Source organism: Lissotriton helveticus, chromosome 11 (assembly GCF_964261635.1).
Source record: "Lissotriton helveticus chromosome 11, aLisHel1.1, whole genome shotgun sequence".
Lineage (NCBI taxonomy): Eukaryota > Metazoa > Chordata > Amphibia > Caudata > Salamandridae > Lissotriton > Lissotriton helveticus.
In genome coordinates, this window is record NC_136072.1 from 369,993,802 (window position 1) to 370,010,662 (window position 16,861).

Genomic DNA, 16,861 nt, shown 5'->3' on the forward strand with positions numbered 1-16,861 from the left:
CTCTCAGTAGCAATGTGCCCCTAAATTGTGCTACTATTTCCACTCTCTAGTTCCCATCCCCCTTTGTCTCTGATATATCGTGCAATTGCTTCTTTGGTTTCCTTTCCTTTTTCATTCTTTTTGCCAGACTTTTGGCCCATTACCTCTGTGTTGCTACTTTCCCTAAGACCTTTTTGGGTGCTGCTACTATCTATCTCTGCAGCACATAAAGAGTGCTGCTTTCACTCCATCTTAGCAATTCTGGGTACTCTGCTCAGCATATATGGCCGCAGGCCAAATGCAATGCTCTGAAATTCTGTCTGCCTGCCTTGGGCATCTACGCTCTCTAAGGATATATTATATTAACCTCTGGGCACTGTTCCTGTTTTAGCGGCCTTGGGAATGTTAGATACTAACTGGGTAGACCACAGATAAGAAGCAGCAACAAGGGTAGATTTCTCGAGCTCCGATTGGCCAATTGGGGTGGGCTTTTTTGATTTCTGCCCGTTGGCATGCTCCAATCACAAGGAGTATTTGCTGAGTGGTCCTTGCCCCTTAAAGTTTAGTGTGCTGGTGATTTTATGGAGCTTAACACCATTTTTCGTTTTGTGGAACAACCTCAGGGAGATGCCTTTCTTCCCCCAACTTCCACTAATCTGGCCTGAAGACTCTCAGCAGTGGCACCCCATAGGCAGACTATGCCACCTGCTTGCACTCTCTATGTGTCAAATCCTCCTGGCCACTTGCAGGAACTCGTGTGTGGCTGAGTCCAGGATGCCCTATCACAATGCAACCCAGTCAGAACTGGTCCACAGAATTTTCAGGTATCCATCTCCTCCATGATCCCAGCATGTCCACTCTTTGCTGTCTACCAGAGAGAATCAGTGCAAATCACCCTGCAAACAGTCTACAGAGTCCCAAGAAGCACAGGTCCTCTCCTGGCAAGGATTCATCCACATGGTGGGTACTTCCTTCCTCATCTAGTCTCCTCTTTCAAAGTATCTCCCTTATGCAAGGGTTTAATAGAGGAGGTGGCGTTGTGTAAAAGGTGGCATCTCTGGCCAATCCATAAATGAAATATCATCCCCCCACCATTGACGCACAGGTCCTAGGACTAGCCACGTGCTGGCCCACCACCATGCAGAGCATCTTTTGTATTTTCACAATGACAGAAAAAATGCAGTCTGCAAAAGCTCTCACTTTATCTTAGCTTTGCTCCTGAATGACACTGAAAAACTAGTTTCTTCCCATTTAGACTTAAAAGTAACTCCTGTGGGACTGGTGCCAGAGTTCTGCCTGTTCCCTCTTTGACAAGCTGGGGCATGCCCTTCTCACAGAGATAGTTAGAGTCTGCTAATCACCCAATATAGACTTCTCCTTTGATTCTTTCTCTACCAGGAGAAGGCTAATGCTACCTGTTTTAAGGGTGGCTTTGAACTACAAGTTCTCCAAAAGAGTAATTAACTTGGACTAGCAGGGTTGTTCAAAACCTGAAACTCATTACGGGTGGCTCAGAGAAATATGGCAAAATCAAAGTATAGAATGTAGCTCAAATGTGGCCAGATTGATATTTTATTTACATTCAGGACCTTTTTAAACATTGTGAAAGTCTTGTTGATCATATGTCTATGTTGAGCCAATCGAAAATTAGTGTTATGCACACATTTTCTTCCAAAGTGTAATTACAGTGAAACACTACAGACATAAAAGTTTGGGATGTTTCTTGTTTGATGCACTACTAAATGTTAAGACCTTCACAGCCCCTAACAAATTTATTCACTGTCTCCTTTTCTCCTCTGCAACAGTCTTCCTGTTCACAGATACCAGGCTGAGTCAGAAAGCAGACTTCCTTGCTCAGCCTGCACACATGTGCACATCTGTAACCAGCAGAGAGCCTCTTAACCCAGCTGCACAGCAGCGGAACATATGTTAAAAGATGGATATTGGCAGTTATTACTCAGTCATTTTACCAGAAGATTACATTTAGCGAGACTCAATCATAAAACAGGTTCAAATATTAGAGGTCCAACATTAAAAAAAAATCGAAGGGTATTAAAATGGTACAAATATGCTTCCTCACACCTACAGCACCTACAAACTGTATTGCTCGTTGTAAAGTGAAAGATGAAACTTCCTAATTAATAGATGCTTGAACCTTATGATTATGCAAATGTTGCGCTCTACGTACATTTATTTAAGGAAGGACCTATGATAAATGGACCTATGATAAATGAAGGGACAAAGAATAGTTCTCTATGGAGAATTTATAAATCATACAAAGACTTTGGAGACTTGTTTTTATACAATATGAAAACAATGCTTGATATACAATTGAACAGGATTCACTAACATGTATCTAAGAGGCATTTTTGTCAGTTGTATGAGAGACAAAAATAAGAAAAAATTAATGCACAATAGGTAGTTAGAACAAATGGAAAACGAGTTTGAAACTCATACTTGGCCCTAAATGAAAAAGCAGAGACTCTAGAAATGATCCTGAAAGACCACCACACACTGAGTTTTATACATTATGAAGAAGTCTTTAAGAGAAAAAAAAGGAAACCAAAAATAAGAATAGAGAGATAAAATAGTACAGGTAAAAGGTCTTAGTGTTGGATAAAAATTGCCAAAACAGTACTACAGAGAGTAATATCATCTAAACTAATGTGGAAACTACCCACACAAATTACTACTAACTTTAAAACGAGTATATATTTTTTTTAGATGAAGCCAAGCAGCTGCAAACCAATCAACAAATTGCAATTGAAGAGACGAAGGTAGCAATGAACCAAGTGATATAGCTCCTGGCCCTTACTTGAATATTTACTAGAATTTTAGTTTCTTACTTTATAAAGGATAAACATATGTCTTTTGTCTAGTCCTATCAGAACCTATTTGTATCAAGAAATATCCCAATAAACAATCATGCAAATAGCAGTATTTTTAAACCTTTTAAAAGTCAAAAGCAATGAATTCATATTAACTCATACTTATTTCCGGTTTCCTTTTCTTACACGTGCTTCTGAAATGGATACATTCAACTCTACAGAAGGGGGTTAGTCTCCAACAACAAATATTTACCCCAATTTGGAGAGTACAGACCATGGTATTAATCTTAGTACTTAATGTTGCTACAGACCTTTCCCACCCTTGCTGACTGGCATTATTGATGCCACAGCAGGTTTTGTTTAATAAGGTTAAATGAAAGATTTTGTGTGTGCTGTCCTATATCAAAAATAATACCCACCAACATTTATTAAGAGCGTTCTACAAGGGAATCTCTTGGCAACTTTACTGATTAATGATGAAAAACTAAGGAATTTTCAGTCTAATGGGGGGAAAGGCAGAAGGTCCCTTTGAGCTCTGTGCTTTTATTTTCTACCTATTAATCTACTTGCCAAAATTATTCAGGGCAATATGTAAATCCAAACACTGCAAGTAGTTAGTTACCAGAAAGAGCGATATTGTCAGATAATATGAAAAATAATCAGACAATTTCTAAACATTTTGAATAGTAGAAAACCTACATTCTATTTGCCAATTTTGAATTGATATCCCTAAAAAACCTTGTAAAATCTACCTAAAAAAGCTTTCAACATCTACCCTTGTTTAAGATTGAACTAATGCACAAAAAAATGTATGAACAGAATTTTGAGAACAAGCTGTCCGAAATTGTGGTGGATTGAATAAAATAGGTCAAATAATTTACAATTATCATTAATCAGATTTATTGAGTATGTTACATGTTTGTATTACCTTTGTGATGGAATCAGGTATTCAATCAAATAATAAAACAGTGGGCAAGCAAATCAGCAAATTACGAAGTTATGCACAGGAGGTGAATTTGAATCTCCTAATTTTTATTAGCGATATTAAGCTACTGCAGTGAGATTAATAGAACTACTGAAAAGAGCAGAACAGTATTCCCTTAATAACTTCACTTATAGATGTTATGAAGTCCAAATGGTTGTGGACAAATTTACCCCTGAAAATACAAAAATACAATTGCTAAAATGTTTTTATTAAGGATTGCTCAAATAGAGCAGAGTTACTAAATGTGTAGGAAAGGAGGAGAAAAATCATACAGTTAGGATCACTGAGGGAAATTATCTAATTCCTAAAGGTATTCCACAATGAAGAATAATGATCCAATATGAAACAAGCAGGAATACCAGGATATGTTGGGATCGACGAGATTGCAAACAAAGGCATAAATGCTATAGATGGAGATTTCCCAATATGTTCAAATTAACTCTTACTTTGCACACAGGCTAAAACCACAATTGATAGTGAGAATTGATTGAGGAGAATCTACAAGCTGCCAGTATACCCAAATTAAGTCTTCCAGTACTATAGATATGTTTAACTCAAAGACTGATACATTTCTAACTCCTCATAGACCTATAGATTGAAGAAATAGGTCTGAAAGTATGCATAGAAGAGTGGGAGAAAGCCATAAACTATTTAGATGAATATGTTTGACATTCATCAATTCACTATGTGCAATATAAATGCTCTTTTGTTTTGTATGCAGCTCCTGCAAATAATACAATCTTTCGATCCATGATACCTATATGCCAAACTGCATGTCAGTCTCTGAATCATATGATATGTGATTGTGTAGACTTGAGGAACTACTGGCAAAGTAAAAATGCACTATAAATACAAAATAAATTCTGGTTCGCAAAAATAAGTGCCGGGGCCCGCCACCTGCCACCACTCCAAACAAATTAAAAACTAGCTCCATGTGAACAAAATTGAAGTGTGCATTTGTTATCCAGCCTTTGACCGCTGTATCTAGTTCAGGGCCAGATTTAGAGTTCAGCGGACGGGTTAGTCTGTCAACAGATTTCCTGTCTGCCATTTTACAAGTGTCATTGGATGTAATGCACTTGTAGTACAGTGAAAGGGATATCTGTCGTGTGTGTGACAGAGTAACCTGTCTACTGAACTCTAAATCAGGCCTATAGCCTCATTGCTTTAACAACCAGTGGATAGGTTTCCCTGAGAAATAATTCCTTGACTGTGCACACCACCAGTTCAAAGAGTGTGAAAGTCATAAAGCATAGCAACATGTAAGGGTTTGTTAGATGGCTATGCTTTAAAGCTTCTCAAAACAATATAGCTTGGTCTTCCTTAGGACTGCCCATTTGCCCAGTGCCCACAGGCGTACATCATGATAAGTGAATTGACCATAGCCCATGCAAGCACCTAAACAAATCTTAGAATATAATCTGTCATGGGAATAGTAAAGAGATACACCAGACCTTCTTCGCTTCAAGCCTGTTCAATCCTTTCCTGTACCCTATTGAATCTTCTTCAAATATACACCCTTTATATGTTCATAATCTCAATTACATCGAAGCCAAATTTGAGAGAATGGCCAGTTATGCACCAGTATTTTAAGTATCACTAAAGAAGGGTGCGAGTCAAAAACACTATGTCATCATCAAGCAATCCTTAACAATGGTGGCAATGTTTCTAATGGTCTTATTAAAGCCACATTGTGCCACAACTAATTTAACAACAAACAATATTCTTGGCCAAGCCTTGTTCTGGTCTCACTTCCCAGTCACCTGCAATCAATGCCATACGTTCCTATTGTCTGTAGGCACTGTAAGGATAAGACTGGTGTGGTCTTCTCCTGCCTGCCTTCTGCTTTCTGCCAGTGCCAGCATGGTCACTTTTGAAATCACTTTGCTTCCCTGCATTCTATCAAATAAAGGGCTTAATTTTTTCAACTTCCTGCAAAAAAGAGTAGTACATATGAGACTGTGGACAGTATGAGTGGAGATGTGTTGGACACGTAACTGTATGTGTTGCATACATGTATGTATTGGATGCATGTGTCTTTGAGGTACTAAGTATCAAAGAGTGGGGCCCACAAAGTTGCAGTATTGTGGAGCACTCAGCATCTCGGAGAGTGGTCAGCCACTAGATGCCTACACCTTGATATTACTTTTACTTAACAATGAGAGGCTTACAGCGGATGCAGTACCTGGTCATTCTTACTGTGAGGTGGAGTGTGGTCTCACATAGCAGAACATGGTGATATATGTCTCCTATACCTGTTTCAATTATGACTGTTTCCGGATTTGCCACAAGCAGTCCAGCAGTATAAAAGGAACTCTTGCGACGGATGTTGCTCTCAAACTGTTTCAGTGACAGTGGTGGTGTTAACAGCTGCCAGTTCTGGTTGTCTGGGAAATGGCCATCAATGAAGAGGGCAGGATGGGTGAGGAAGTAAAACTCATTGTACCTGCAGAACAAAAGACAGTCAGAGGACATGAAAAGAGAACCTCACCATCTGCCAATCCAAGCACAGATCAACAAGGGTCTCATGTATTACAACATATTTGGTTGCATGCACATAAAAGCAGTCTTATTCAATGCCTGCATCTTCAGGCATATTTCACATAACCTTTACTACATCCACACGTAATGAAGAGTCCACATAACTTTCTATTCACTGCCCTTGTATGTTTCAATGGACTCTCAGGGACTCATTTCGAATTTAGCAGACTGTTCACTGTATTATGAGTGCCATATGCTATAAAGCACTTAATATGGCGACCTGAACATACAGCACTTTGTGATGGAGTATCCCTTCCACCAAACTCTAACTAAGGCCCTCAGTGTTTAATCAAACATGGTCCTCGACATTTTAAGTACATTATAGTCATCCACGTTAGCAATGAAGTGGCAACTATTACATGTCACAGGCTCATACATTAAATTATTTTTTCATGCGTCCACAATGTCATTGAATTGCTGTGACAGTTTTTTCGTTTCCTATAGCTGGGGTCATACATATGTGTAAGTAGCATATTCTTCCTCCTGTCACTTACCACTAAATTCAGTTGAGTATAGGCCCTTACACGACCACCGTTCACCTGAACTAGACTGGAGTTCCACTCCTTGCTACATAACTGATATCCTGAGGTCCACTGAGCTCTCCATTCATTCTTTGGGAGTCCTTTCCCTTTGTCAGTCATAACATCATCTTCGAGAGGAGCAGCCTCTCCTGCTATCCCAATGACTTCCCACACAGGTAAAATTTTTAGTGAAGCAGCACCAGTTCCATTATTGGACAACATTGCATTTTGATCCCCATTTGGGAAGCAAATGACGGAACTGAGGTCTGCTGTCCTCATCAGTCTTCAATACTTACATTGCCAGCCATTCACAGGGGGTCACAACATGTACCTGCTCAATTAATGTTGCACCCCCTGCGAATAGACAGTACATTGGGTGCATCAAAAATGTAATTCCGATTCTCAAACCATCTCAGTTCAAACTGCAGATCCCTGGTTTGCGGAGGGGAGTGATACATCGGGACCTAGTTTCCTCTCTCCAAAGGTATCATCTTATTCCACTAATAATTATGCATTAGACATGTCATTATTAGTTCGATTAACATTACATGTCAATGAAGAAGTTGCAGAAAGACCGCAGTGACAACCTCACTCCACACATATAGGATGACCAGTAACAAAAATAAACTGTTGCTTACTCAAAGGTAAACTTCTTGCTGATGTTATTCACAAATCCAGTACCCCACGTGCAGTCAATGAGGTGCCATCTTCCATCAAGGTATACCGCGTTCCAGGCATGGTTACTCTCCCCAGAAAAGGTCTGACCAATTTCATAGGTGAATCCTTTTGCGAATCCTGTTAGCTGCACACATCGTATCCCAGCAATCCTGGAAGAAAACGGAATACCAGAGTGTTATACGTAGAGCTTCTGCTAGTGGTTCAAGGGTGTTGAACTTACAATCTGTTGGTGAGTCCAGTCTCATTGGTCTCTATCTTCATCCTGGAAAAACTTTAAAATGTAGTACTCAACTGTAGCTGAACAAGCACCTACAATAAAATTGTGTTTTAGCCTATCAAGCAACGTGTGTGCTCTGCACTGCAGCCATGCAAAAGATGAGTTAGAACACCACTCCTCCTAGAGGCCACCGTACCTCAGATTTTAGAAAACAAGTCACAGAATGAAGGGAATTCTCTCTTTCTTTACATTGTTGTTATACCTGGGATCCCTGGTTGGATGAGATAGGTACCTTAGGCCAAATAGGGACCCGCGTTTCCATGTCAGGGAAACAGAATACCAGAATCTTGGAGGGGCTCGACAATAGTCCCAATCTATAAAAAGGGAGACAAGGCCTAGCCCTATAATTATCATTTAGTAGCCCTGATCGATAATGAAGCGAAATATTTTGCAGGCACCATATTAGAGGAGCTCACACTCTGGGCTGAGACGAATCAGATAATACCGCTGAATCAGACCGGTTTCCGCAAAATGGCTAGCACATCTACAAATATCCTCCCAATCTCTCTAATAACCGACGCAGCAAAAGCCTCCAAATTATATTGACTTTAGTACTGCCTTTGACAATGTAGAGAGAGGCACACTGTGGGGGAAACTGGCGCGATGGGGCATACTGCTGCTTCTACACACTGACACCTGGGTGCAGGTGAAACAAGGCAGCGGCACCCACCTCTCCTCAAAAGTCCCCACAACAAAAGGACTGAAACAGGGCTGTGTGCTGGCATCAACCTTGTTCAATGTATTCATCATTGACTTTCCAAAGGTGCTTGACGCCTGTAACTCCCATTCACCCAGGGCAGGAGTGAAAGTATTAACCAATCTCAAGTATGGAGGCGAACTTCCAAATAGTCATTCTTGACATGAATATATTAGACATTTTCGTTTTAATTCATTTTTATAACAATTTGCAAAAGGCCCAGTTGATAACCACTCTAAAAGAGGTAATTTATCTCCATGTGGCCAAAACGATAACTTAACTTGTAACAAGATGAGAACATCAATAACCTGACCCATTTTCTACATACACTGAGTGGGAACTGTTTAAATGAGACACTATTCATTTTAGAACTTGGCCTGGCTAACAAATTAGTGGTACCACCAGTCCCCCTCATACCGACCTTTAATGGCAAAGGAGCTTTTATTGCATAGATTTTATTTTTTGTGTCAAGTACTGCAGCGTCCCGTATATTGAATTTTAAAACCCACGATAATGCTTTCAGTGATCATTTTCCGAACAGCATTACCCTTTACCTCCCGACCAGTCGAGAAAAGATTAATCGAGAAAGAACATACGGTCATGAATATCTGATACTGGACAGATTAAACGGGTATTCGCTGAAGTGGGATCGAGCAGACCCACTTAAGATCACTGCGGAAGTAGTGAAGAATTCCATTAAGGCTATAGAAAAATGTTTAGACACCTCCTCTACTCACCAAGACATTTTAGATAACTTTGCGGTTAAAACTAATGTAGTAAAGGAAGCCTTATGTATTTATCCTAAAGGGAATAAGAGGAAAATGAAGGGCTGGTTTAATAGTGCTTGTACTGAAGCATATTCCAATTTAAAATCTGCCCTTCATACATCAGAAAGGGAGAAACGAGAAATTATACAACTCAGAAAGATTTATAACTCCGTAGTTAAAGCAAGGAAAGCTGAATTGAAGCAGGAGTTGTGGGCAGAACTTCATAAGAGCTGCTCGGCGAAAGATAGTAACGCTTTCTGGAAGATAATTAAATCTCCTTTTTTGTCTGAACCCAGGGAAAACGATACAATTGAAATAGCTATTGATGAATTATCTTGGGTGAAACATTTTTCGCAGATATTTGGACTAACTGCTAGAGTACCGACTGATCACAATCACACGGGGATGACTAGCCACTGTCAAAACCCCCCATTCATCCCTATCGTTCTGGACTTTACTCAGTCAGAAATCGAACTCGCCCTAATGGCAAGTAAAGGTGGAAAGGCGCCAGGCCCTGACGGGGTCCGGTTGACCTTTTTAAATATAATATGGATCTCGGGACGCCAATATTGGTAAGGGTATTGGAAGCTATTTGCACAGTGGGACTGGTGGAATCATGGTCAGACTCAATCCTGGTCCCGGTATTTAAAAAAGGAGATAGTCAAAGTCCATCTTGTTACCGCCCATCTCATTATTGGATTCTCTGGGCAGAGTTGTGTGGCGCATTATTCTTGAGCGCCTACAACAATGGGCTGATGGCAACAAGATACAGTCAGACCTCCAATACGGGTTCAGGGAGGGTATGGGTACTACTGAGCAAGTCCTAAATTTGACACTGTTAATGGGCAAATATGTGAACGCAAAGGGCGGGAGTCTGTATATGGCCTACGTAGATTTAACATCAGCCTTCGTTTGCGTAAGCCATTCGAAACTGTGGGGCATTTTAATAGAGATGGGCGTTGACCTCTCTTTTGTTAATTTCCTGCGCGAAATGTATTCTAATTCCACGGCCAGGTGAGGTTTGGAGTGGGAGGGTAGTTTACGGCGCCGTTTAGGGTTGAGCGGGGTGTCAGGCAGGGCTGTGTCCTGGCGCCCTTCCTCTTTACACTCTACAAATGGCCTTGAACAAGCCATGTTGGAGGGGTGCCAGGACCTTCCCCTTCTTCATAACCGCCCGATACCCGCTCTACTGTAAGCGGATGACGCTGCAATCATTGCACGCACTACTCTGGAACTCCAACGTTCGCTTAATAGGTATAACACCTATATGTCTAATTTAGACCTAAAAATTAATATTAAAAAACTTTTATGATGAACTCAGGGCAAAGGCATAAGAAAAGGAGAGACATCTTCATCAATAATATCAAGGTGGAGAACACGAATACGTATCCCTATTTATGAATCTTAATTGATGATAAGTTCACAAGGAGAAAGGCTATAGACGCCAGAAAGCTGCTGTTCATAAGGTCCACCTCGGCACTAGTAAGCTTTACCCAGAGGCTCGGTGAAAGACCACCGGCCGAGATGATTCAACTCTACCAGGCAAAATGCCTTAGTACAGCCATCTATGGAGCAGGGGTGTGGGGTTCCGGTCAGGTGGAAGACCTCCAAAAAGTGGAGAACAGTGTCTTGAGGTTTCTCCTCGCTGTTCCACGAGGTACCTCAACCTTTAGTTGCCACCTAGAACTAGGTTTGCCACATATCACCGATATTGTAAAAATGCAGCCGATTCTATTGTGGCACCGCCTCTGGTCTTCTACAAAGTTAGTTTTTAATCAAAGCTTACTAAAAGACTGCCTTGCACTTGAAAACTCAAACAGGATTGGTTGGCTTTTATATGTCAAAAAGTTTCTGTTCGATCTGGATTTAGAAAGATATTATCATAACCCCCCTCTTGCTGCAGAGTTATCGAGAAAAGGGCTGAAAAAGCTATGCCTGCCTCATCTGGAAGATCTGCGTCTGGTTACTGAGGTTAAAAAAAGCTTGGTTCAACATTCATTGCTGATGCAATCTACTATTGCCATCCAGCCTTATTTAATTTGTAATCTGAGTGGCTACGAAAGGTACCTGTTGACTCGTTTTAGGTTTAACATTTTTGATCGTCTGGTAACCTTTCCCAGAGTCAATGATTGGTCGAAGCTGTTAACACCTTGCCCCATAGATGACGTATCAACTCAATCGCTAATCCATGTGGTTCTTTTTTGTACATTTTACGTAGAACCGAGAAAGCTCTGCTTAATCCCAATTGTAAAAATTTTAGGCTTACGCCAATGTCGTCCTGCCCTTATCGTACTGCAATTCATGGAGACAGAATGCCTGGTGACAAATATTGTAAAATTTCTGAAGTTCTGTATCAGACATAGGACTAATTTATAACAGAAATACTGTCGTACTTTTTTCACCATCCTACACTGTGCTCACGATTTGAATCCAATGATCATATGAACGGTCTTAATATTATCTTTGTATATTAAGATATTTTATTATGGCATACTTGTCTTTTACATTTTGTATAAATATCTTATCAATGTATTCGGCTTTTATGTATGTACTTTTATGGTTTTTCTTGATTGAAACCGAATAAAGTAATTTTGATTTGATTTGATGTATGAAGACAATGTAGTTCTGCTTAGTCATACTCACGTCAGTCTCCAACATCTACTGACGGAAATACAGAACTACGCAACAGAAAACAAGTTAAAAATAAATCTGAGCAAGACCCGGACAATGTCAATAAACAATACAAAGAACCCACAGAGGAACTGGTTTCTTGGCGGCATTAAAATAGATCCAGCTTGCGAGTACAAGTATTTAGAAGTCAAATTCGACAAAGAAGGGTTGATTGGGTGCCAGAAAAAGGAAATAACAATGAAAAACCTTGCAAATCAATTGATGGGACTGACTCTGACCCCGCTCTTGAAGGTAGTACAGTCTAAACTACTCCCCTCGATTACTTATGGCAGCGAGGCAATATGGGGAAGAGACACTAAGGAGCAGGATAACACGCAGGTCAAAGCTTACAGAACTATGTTCTGCCTCCTGCCCTACACATCAGCTGCTCAAATAAGGTTGGAGTTTGGCCTTCTACAACAAGTATTAGCCAGGTATGACGCTTACATCATCTGCTGGCATAATATAAGAAGTGCCACTATAAACATGCTAAACTATCTGCTGTGGCACGATATACAGCACAGGGAGCTCTCTCAAGCAAGCCTTGGAATCTACCAAACTTACGGGGCTTTGGGATGCTTAACTCAGCTATCTCAACTTTAAAAAACTAGTCTGGAAAAAAGAAAACAAATCTCCTTAGTGGAGGACAAGGCAAAGAATCATGCCTGGATGACCCTTAACTCCTACAAATCACTCGGCCCACAACCATACTTTAATCAGGGCTATCCTAGGGCCATAAAAATGAACTTCTTAAGGCACATACTGGGGATCCTTCCATGTGCTCAGCATCTACCACCTTGGCTGAGGGCAACAGCACAAGATACTTGCAGGCTGTGTAACATCAAGAATGGCGACATTCTACATTTAATTTGCCTATGCAAAGAACTGCACCAAGCGCGGCAGCAGCTCCTAAAAAAACCTTTTAAATAGAAAGGCATCCGCACCAGGAGGCAAGCAGTGCTGGCCTGCTTAAACCCTGTAAAAATCCAACTAAATAGCAGATTGGTAAAATTCCTTATGATAGCCGAACAAAAAATCCCAAAAATACCAAAAAATGCTCCACAAAGCTTTGTAGCCGCAAGCTGTCCAGCAGACAGGACCATAATTAAGGATGCCCGCCAGTAGCAGAGGGATAACCCTTGCAACAAGTCGAGATAATTTGAATGATGTGACAAATTGGCAAGTATGGCTGGAGTTAAGAAAATCTGAGGCTGTACATCACAGCATCCAGCGAGCTAATGACTTTCCTTAACAAGTATAATTAACTGTGATTTTAAACTGTAATGAATTTACTACCTTTGGCTTTTAACTGGTTTTAACAAAGATTTTTCTTTAGTAACTGTAACAACTATAAAGGCAGCTAAGGCGGATGAACTCATATTGACTGTATATTTAAAATGTTACTCTTTTAAGTGTTAATATTGTAATGGTTTTAGTTAACTATGCAAAAATAAATAAACTTAAATTTAAACTATGTCAGGGAAAGGAAGGTCACCTTCTGAGATAGCCCTTGGTAGCTCGGCACAAGCAGCCAGACTTATCTTCAAGGCAAATGTGTAAAGTATTTGCAACCACGCTCACAGCAAGCCAATGATGAAACCACAAATAGACTGCACACGAGATTTATAAAAACGAGTATACATTTTATATAAAAAGATATACCATAAGACCACACAATATAAATCCAACATATGAGTATGTGTAATATTTCTCCTGGGTTGTTGTTAGGCCAGCCAGCCCTTGTAAACTCTGACGATAATAATGAGCACTTCTAAACATTCCACTGTAATCCTAATACCATGTTATGCAGTCCGTAAAGCTAGAATCAGGCACTTTTGCAATTTAACAATAATGCTATGCGTAACGCAGCAATCAGGCATGTTTCAATGTAAAAATAATGCAATATGTAATACAACCACTAGGCACTTTGCAAGGTAAAATAGCGCAATGTGTAATACAACCATCAGGTACGTCGGTATGCAGAAATAAGGCAATGCGTAATACACTAATCAGGTAGTTCGTTATGCAGGAATAATGCAATGCGTTATACAATAATCAGGTAGTTCGTTATGCAGAAACAATGCAATGCGCCATACGACAATCAGGTAGTTCGTTATGCAGAAATAATGCCATGTGTCATACACTAATCGGTTAGTTTGTTGTGCAGGAATAATGCAATGCGTAATACATTAATCAGGTACTCCGTTATGCAGAAATGATGCAATGTGTAATACAACAATCAGGTACTCCGTTATGCAGAAATAAGATATTGCGTAATACACTCCGGCACCGATCACGGTGCCTTAGGCAGTCTCTCTGCCACTTCTTCTGACTGGCAGCCATCCTCTGTCAACAGTTACCCCCAACATGGGTACGGTGTAACAAAAAGTGCAGCTCTGCACTCCTGCCCCGGTACTGCCACTCCCTTGGCAATACGGGCCGCGATACGAGCCAAAGCAGAGGCTTGCGCTGGCGGAATGAGAGAGAGGCCAAGAGCGTCTCCCTCCCAGCCCACACCCTGCCCCAGGAGTTGACACAAGTTACCTGGGGGGCACGAACTCACTCTTTCCTCTCCTCGTCCAGCGACTTGAGCCTCCCATGCAATCTTTGTGAATTAGCAACGGAGGGCTTGGGCCAGCCGCTCAACTCCTCCGGGGCTGCTACGATGATCTCAACCTGCCACAGGGCACACGCATAAAGCGTCGTTGAGACTTCTTTGAGCTTCGGGTGCACGATCACCGGGCACTCCACACGAAGGTCTCAGGCTGCATGAAGAACACGTGCACAGCGTAGTTGAGACTCACTTTAACTCTGGGTGCACGTTAACAAGGCAATCCTCACGAAGGTCTCACGCTGCACAAAGCACACAAACACAGCGTCAATGAGGCTCACTTGAACTCCGGGTGCAAGATAACAAGGCAATCCTCACAAAGGTCTCACGCTGCACAAAGCATACTCACACAGCGTCGATGAGACTCACTTGGATTCCGGGTGTGCACAATAACAAGGCATCCGCACGAAAGTCTCACGCTGCACAAAGCACACGCACACAGCATTAATGAGAATCACTTGGAATCCGGTGAACATGATAACTGGACAATCCTCACAAAGGCTTCAGGTTGCAAAAAGCACATGCACACAGTGTCGCTGATCCTCGCTTGGACTCCAGGTGCCCATGATCACAGGGCACTTCTTACGACGGTCTCAGGCTGCAACAAGCACACGCACACAGCGCCGCTGAGACTCTCCTGAAAACGTTTGTGTTCCTGAGTTTCCGCAACAGGGAGCCACCTCACCTCGTGGCCTTGGGGATAAGTTACTCCAGGACAAGTCACAGCAAAGTCCTTTCAAGCAAGGGGACACAGCACACAACAAAGTTCCTTTAGCCATCCTTGGTTAAAACAGCATACTGCAGGCCAGCCCCAGAACACACAGCAAGGGTCAGTCCTTTCCTTCAGTCGCTTCAGTTGTTTCTTCCTAGGCAAAGGTTCCTCTTGACCACGAAGTAGCTCCAGTCTTGTTCAATCTTGATCAAGCCATTCTCCGAAGTTCAGGGGCTTCAGCTCTCATAGTTATACCCCTCAATGGCTTTAAAGACTTTGTGTTCAGGGGGGCACTAACCCCTGTTCAAACCAGCTCTGGGTGCCTCCCTGCCTGTGATACCTTCTTCCTTTGATTAGTGGAGGTCTGGATTCTCAATCACTCAGCAGGAGCTGGGACAATTGTTTTATAGCAGCAACCCAGGCCTCTTCACCTCTAGGGGCTACTCCTCCCCCTACACTCCAGATACAGGTCAGCCTGTTGCTGTCTCACCGCCTCCCCTGGGTCAAGTCATGCCCCAGATCCTATCGCTTTCAAATCCAGACAGTCAATCCACAACCAAGGCAGAGACACACAGAAATGTTAGAGCACAAAAACTCAGTCACTTCTAAAAGAGTGGCTTTTTAACACACAATGCAAAACCACCTTCATAAAAAGATGTGTTAGTACATTTTGCGTTCAGGCATACTAAACTTCATCTTAAGCCTTTGGGAAGATAGGCTGGAAAACATATTGCACAGCCTCCCCATTCTGTCATATGGGCAAGATGGCCTTTCAACAGTGAAAAACGAAATGGAGATTATTTCACTGTCAGGACATGGCACACACCTTAGTACATGTCCTACCTTTCTCATGCACTACACCCTGCCCAGGGGGTACCTTGGACCTACCATAGGAGTGTCTGATGTGCATAGAAAGGGAAGGGTACGGTCTGGCAAGTGGGTGCACTTGTCAGAACAACATGGCAGTTTACCAAACTGCACACAGGCACTGCAATTGCAGGCCGGAGTTCCCTCTTTAACCCGTTTACTGCGGCCGTTATTTCGGCGCAGTGCTGGGCGTTCTACAGAGTGGTCCGGGCCGTGTCGGCTGTTGAACGTTCGCAGCACCAGCCAGGTAGTGCTCCAAACGTTCAGCGGCCGACGGCAGTATCAATGGGGTTAAGGCTACTGGTGTGGGTAGCACAATTAGTGCTGCAGGCCCACTAGTAGCATTTGCATTACCAGCCCTGGCACACATAGTGCACTTTACTAGGGACTTTACTAGTAAGGCAAACATACCAATCATGGACAACCAATTACCATTACACTTTATACGGGTAGCACTTGCCCTTTGACACTGTTTAGCAGTGGCAAAGTGTCCTAAGCATCTAAGTTGGCAACACCATGTCAGGAAAAAGATCTAGGGGGAAAGCAAAAGGTTTAGGGAACTTTAGCCACAAAGGGCCAAGTCCTGCAGTTGTCTTAGTCCATTTGAATAATCTCAATTGTTACAGCAGTTTATATGCTGCTCAGTGACTGACAACAAATCTTTTGATACATGCATTTATTACAACAGATTTATAGGTATCAGGGGGCTGGACATGAAGAGCACAAAC

At 41.8% G+C, this 16,861-nt stretch overlaps 1 protein-coding gene across 1 annotated transcript in view; it reads right to left on the reverse strand.

Annotated features, from left to right (window-relative positions):
• Positions 1-16,861, reverse strand: part of LOC144791146 (uncharacterized) — a 299,504-nt gene that overhangs the window by 53,271 nt on the left and 229,372 nt on the right. The window contains exons 9-10 of the mRNA XM_078665803.1: positions 7,493-7,681; positions 6,048-6,238 (exon numbers count right to left, since the gene is read on the reverse strand). Of these exons, the coding sequence (XP_078521929.1) occupies positions 6,048-6,238; positions 7,493-7,681 (380 nt within the window). The remainder of the gene's footprint in view (positions 1-6,047; positions 6,239-7,492; positions 7,682-16,861) is intronic.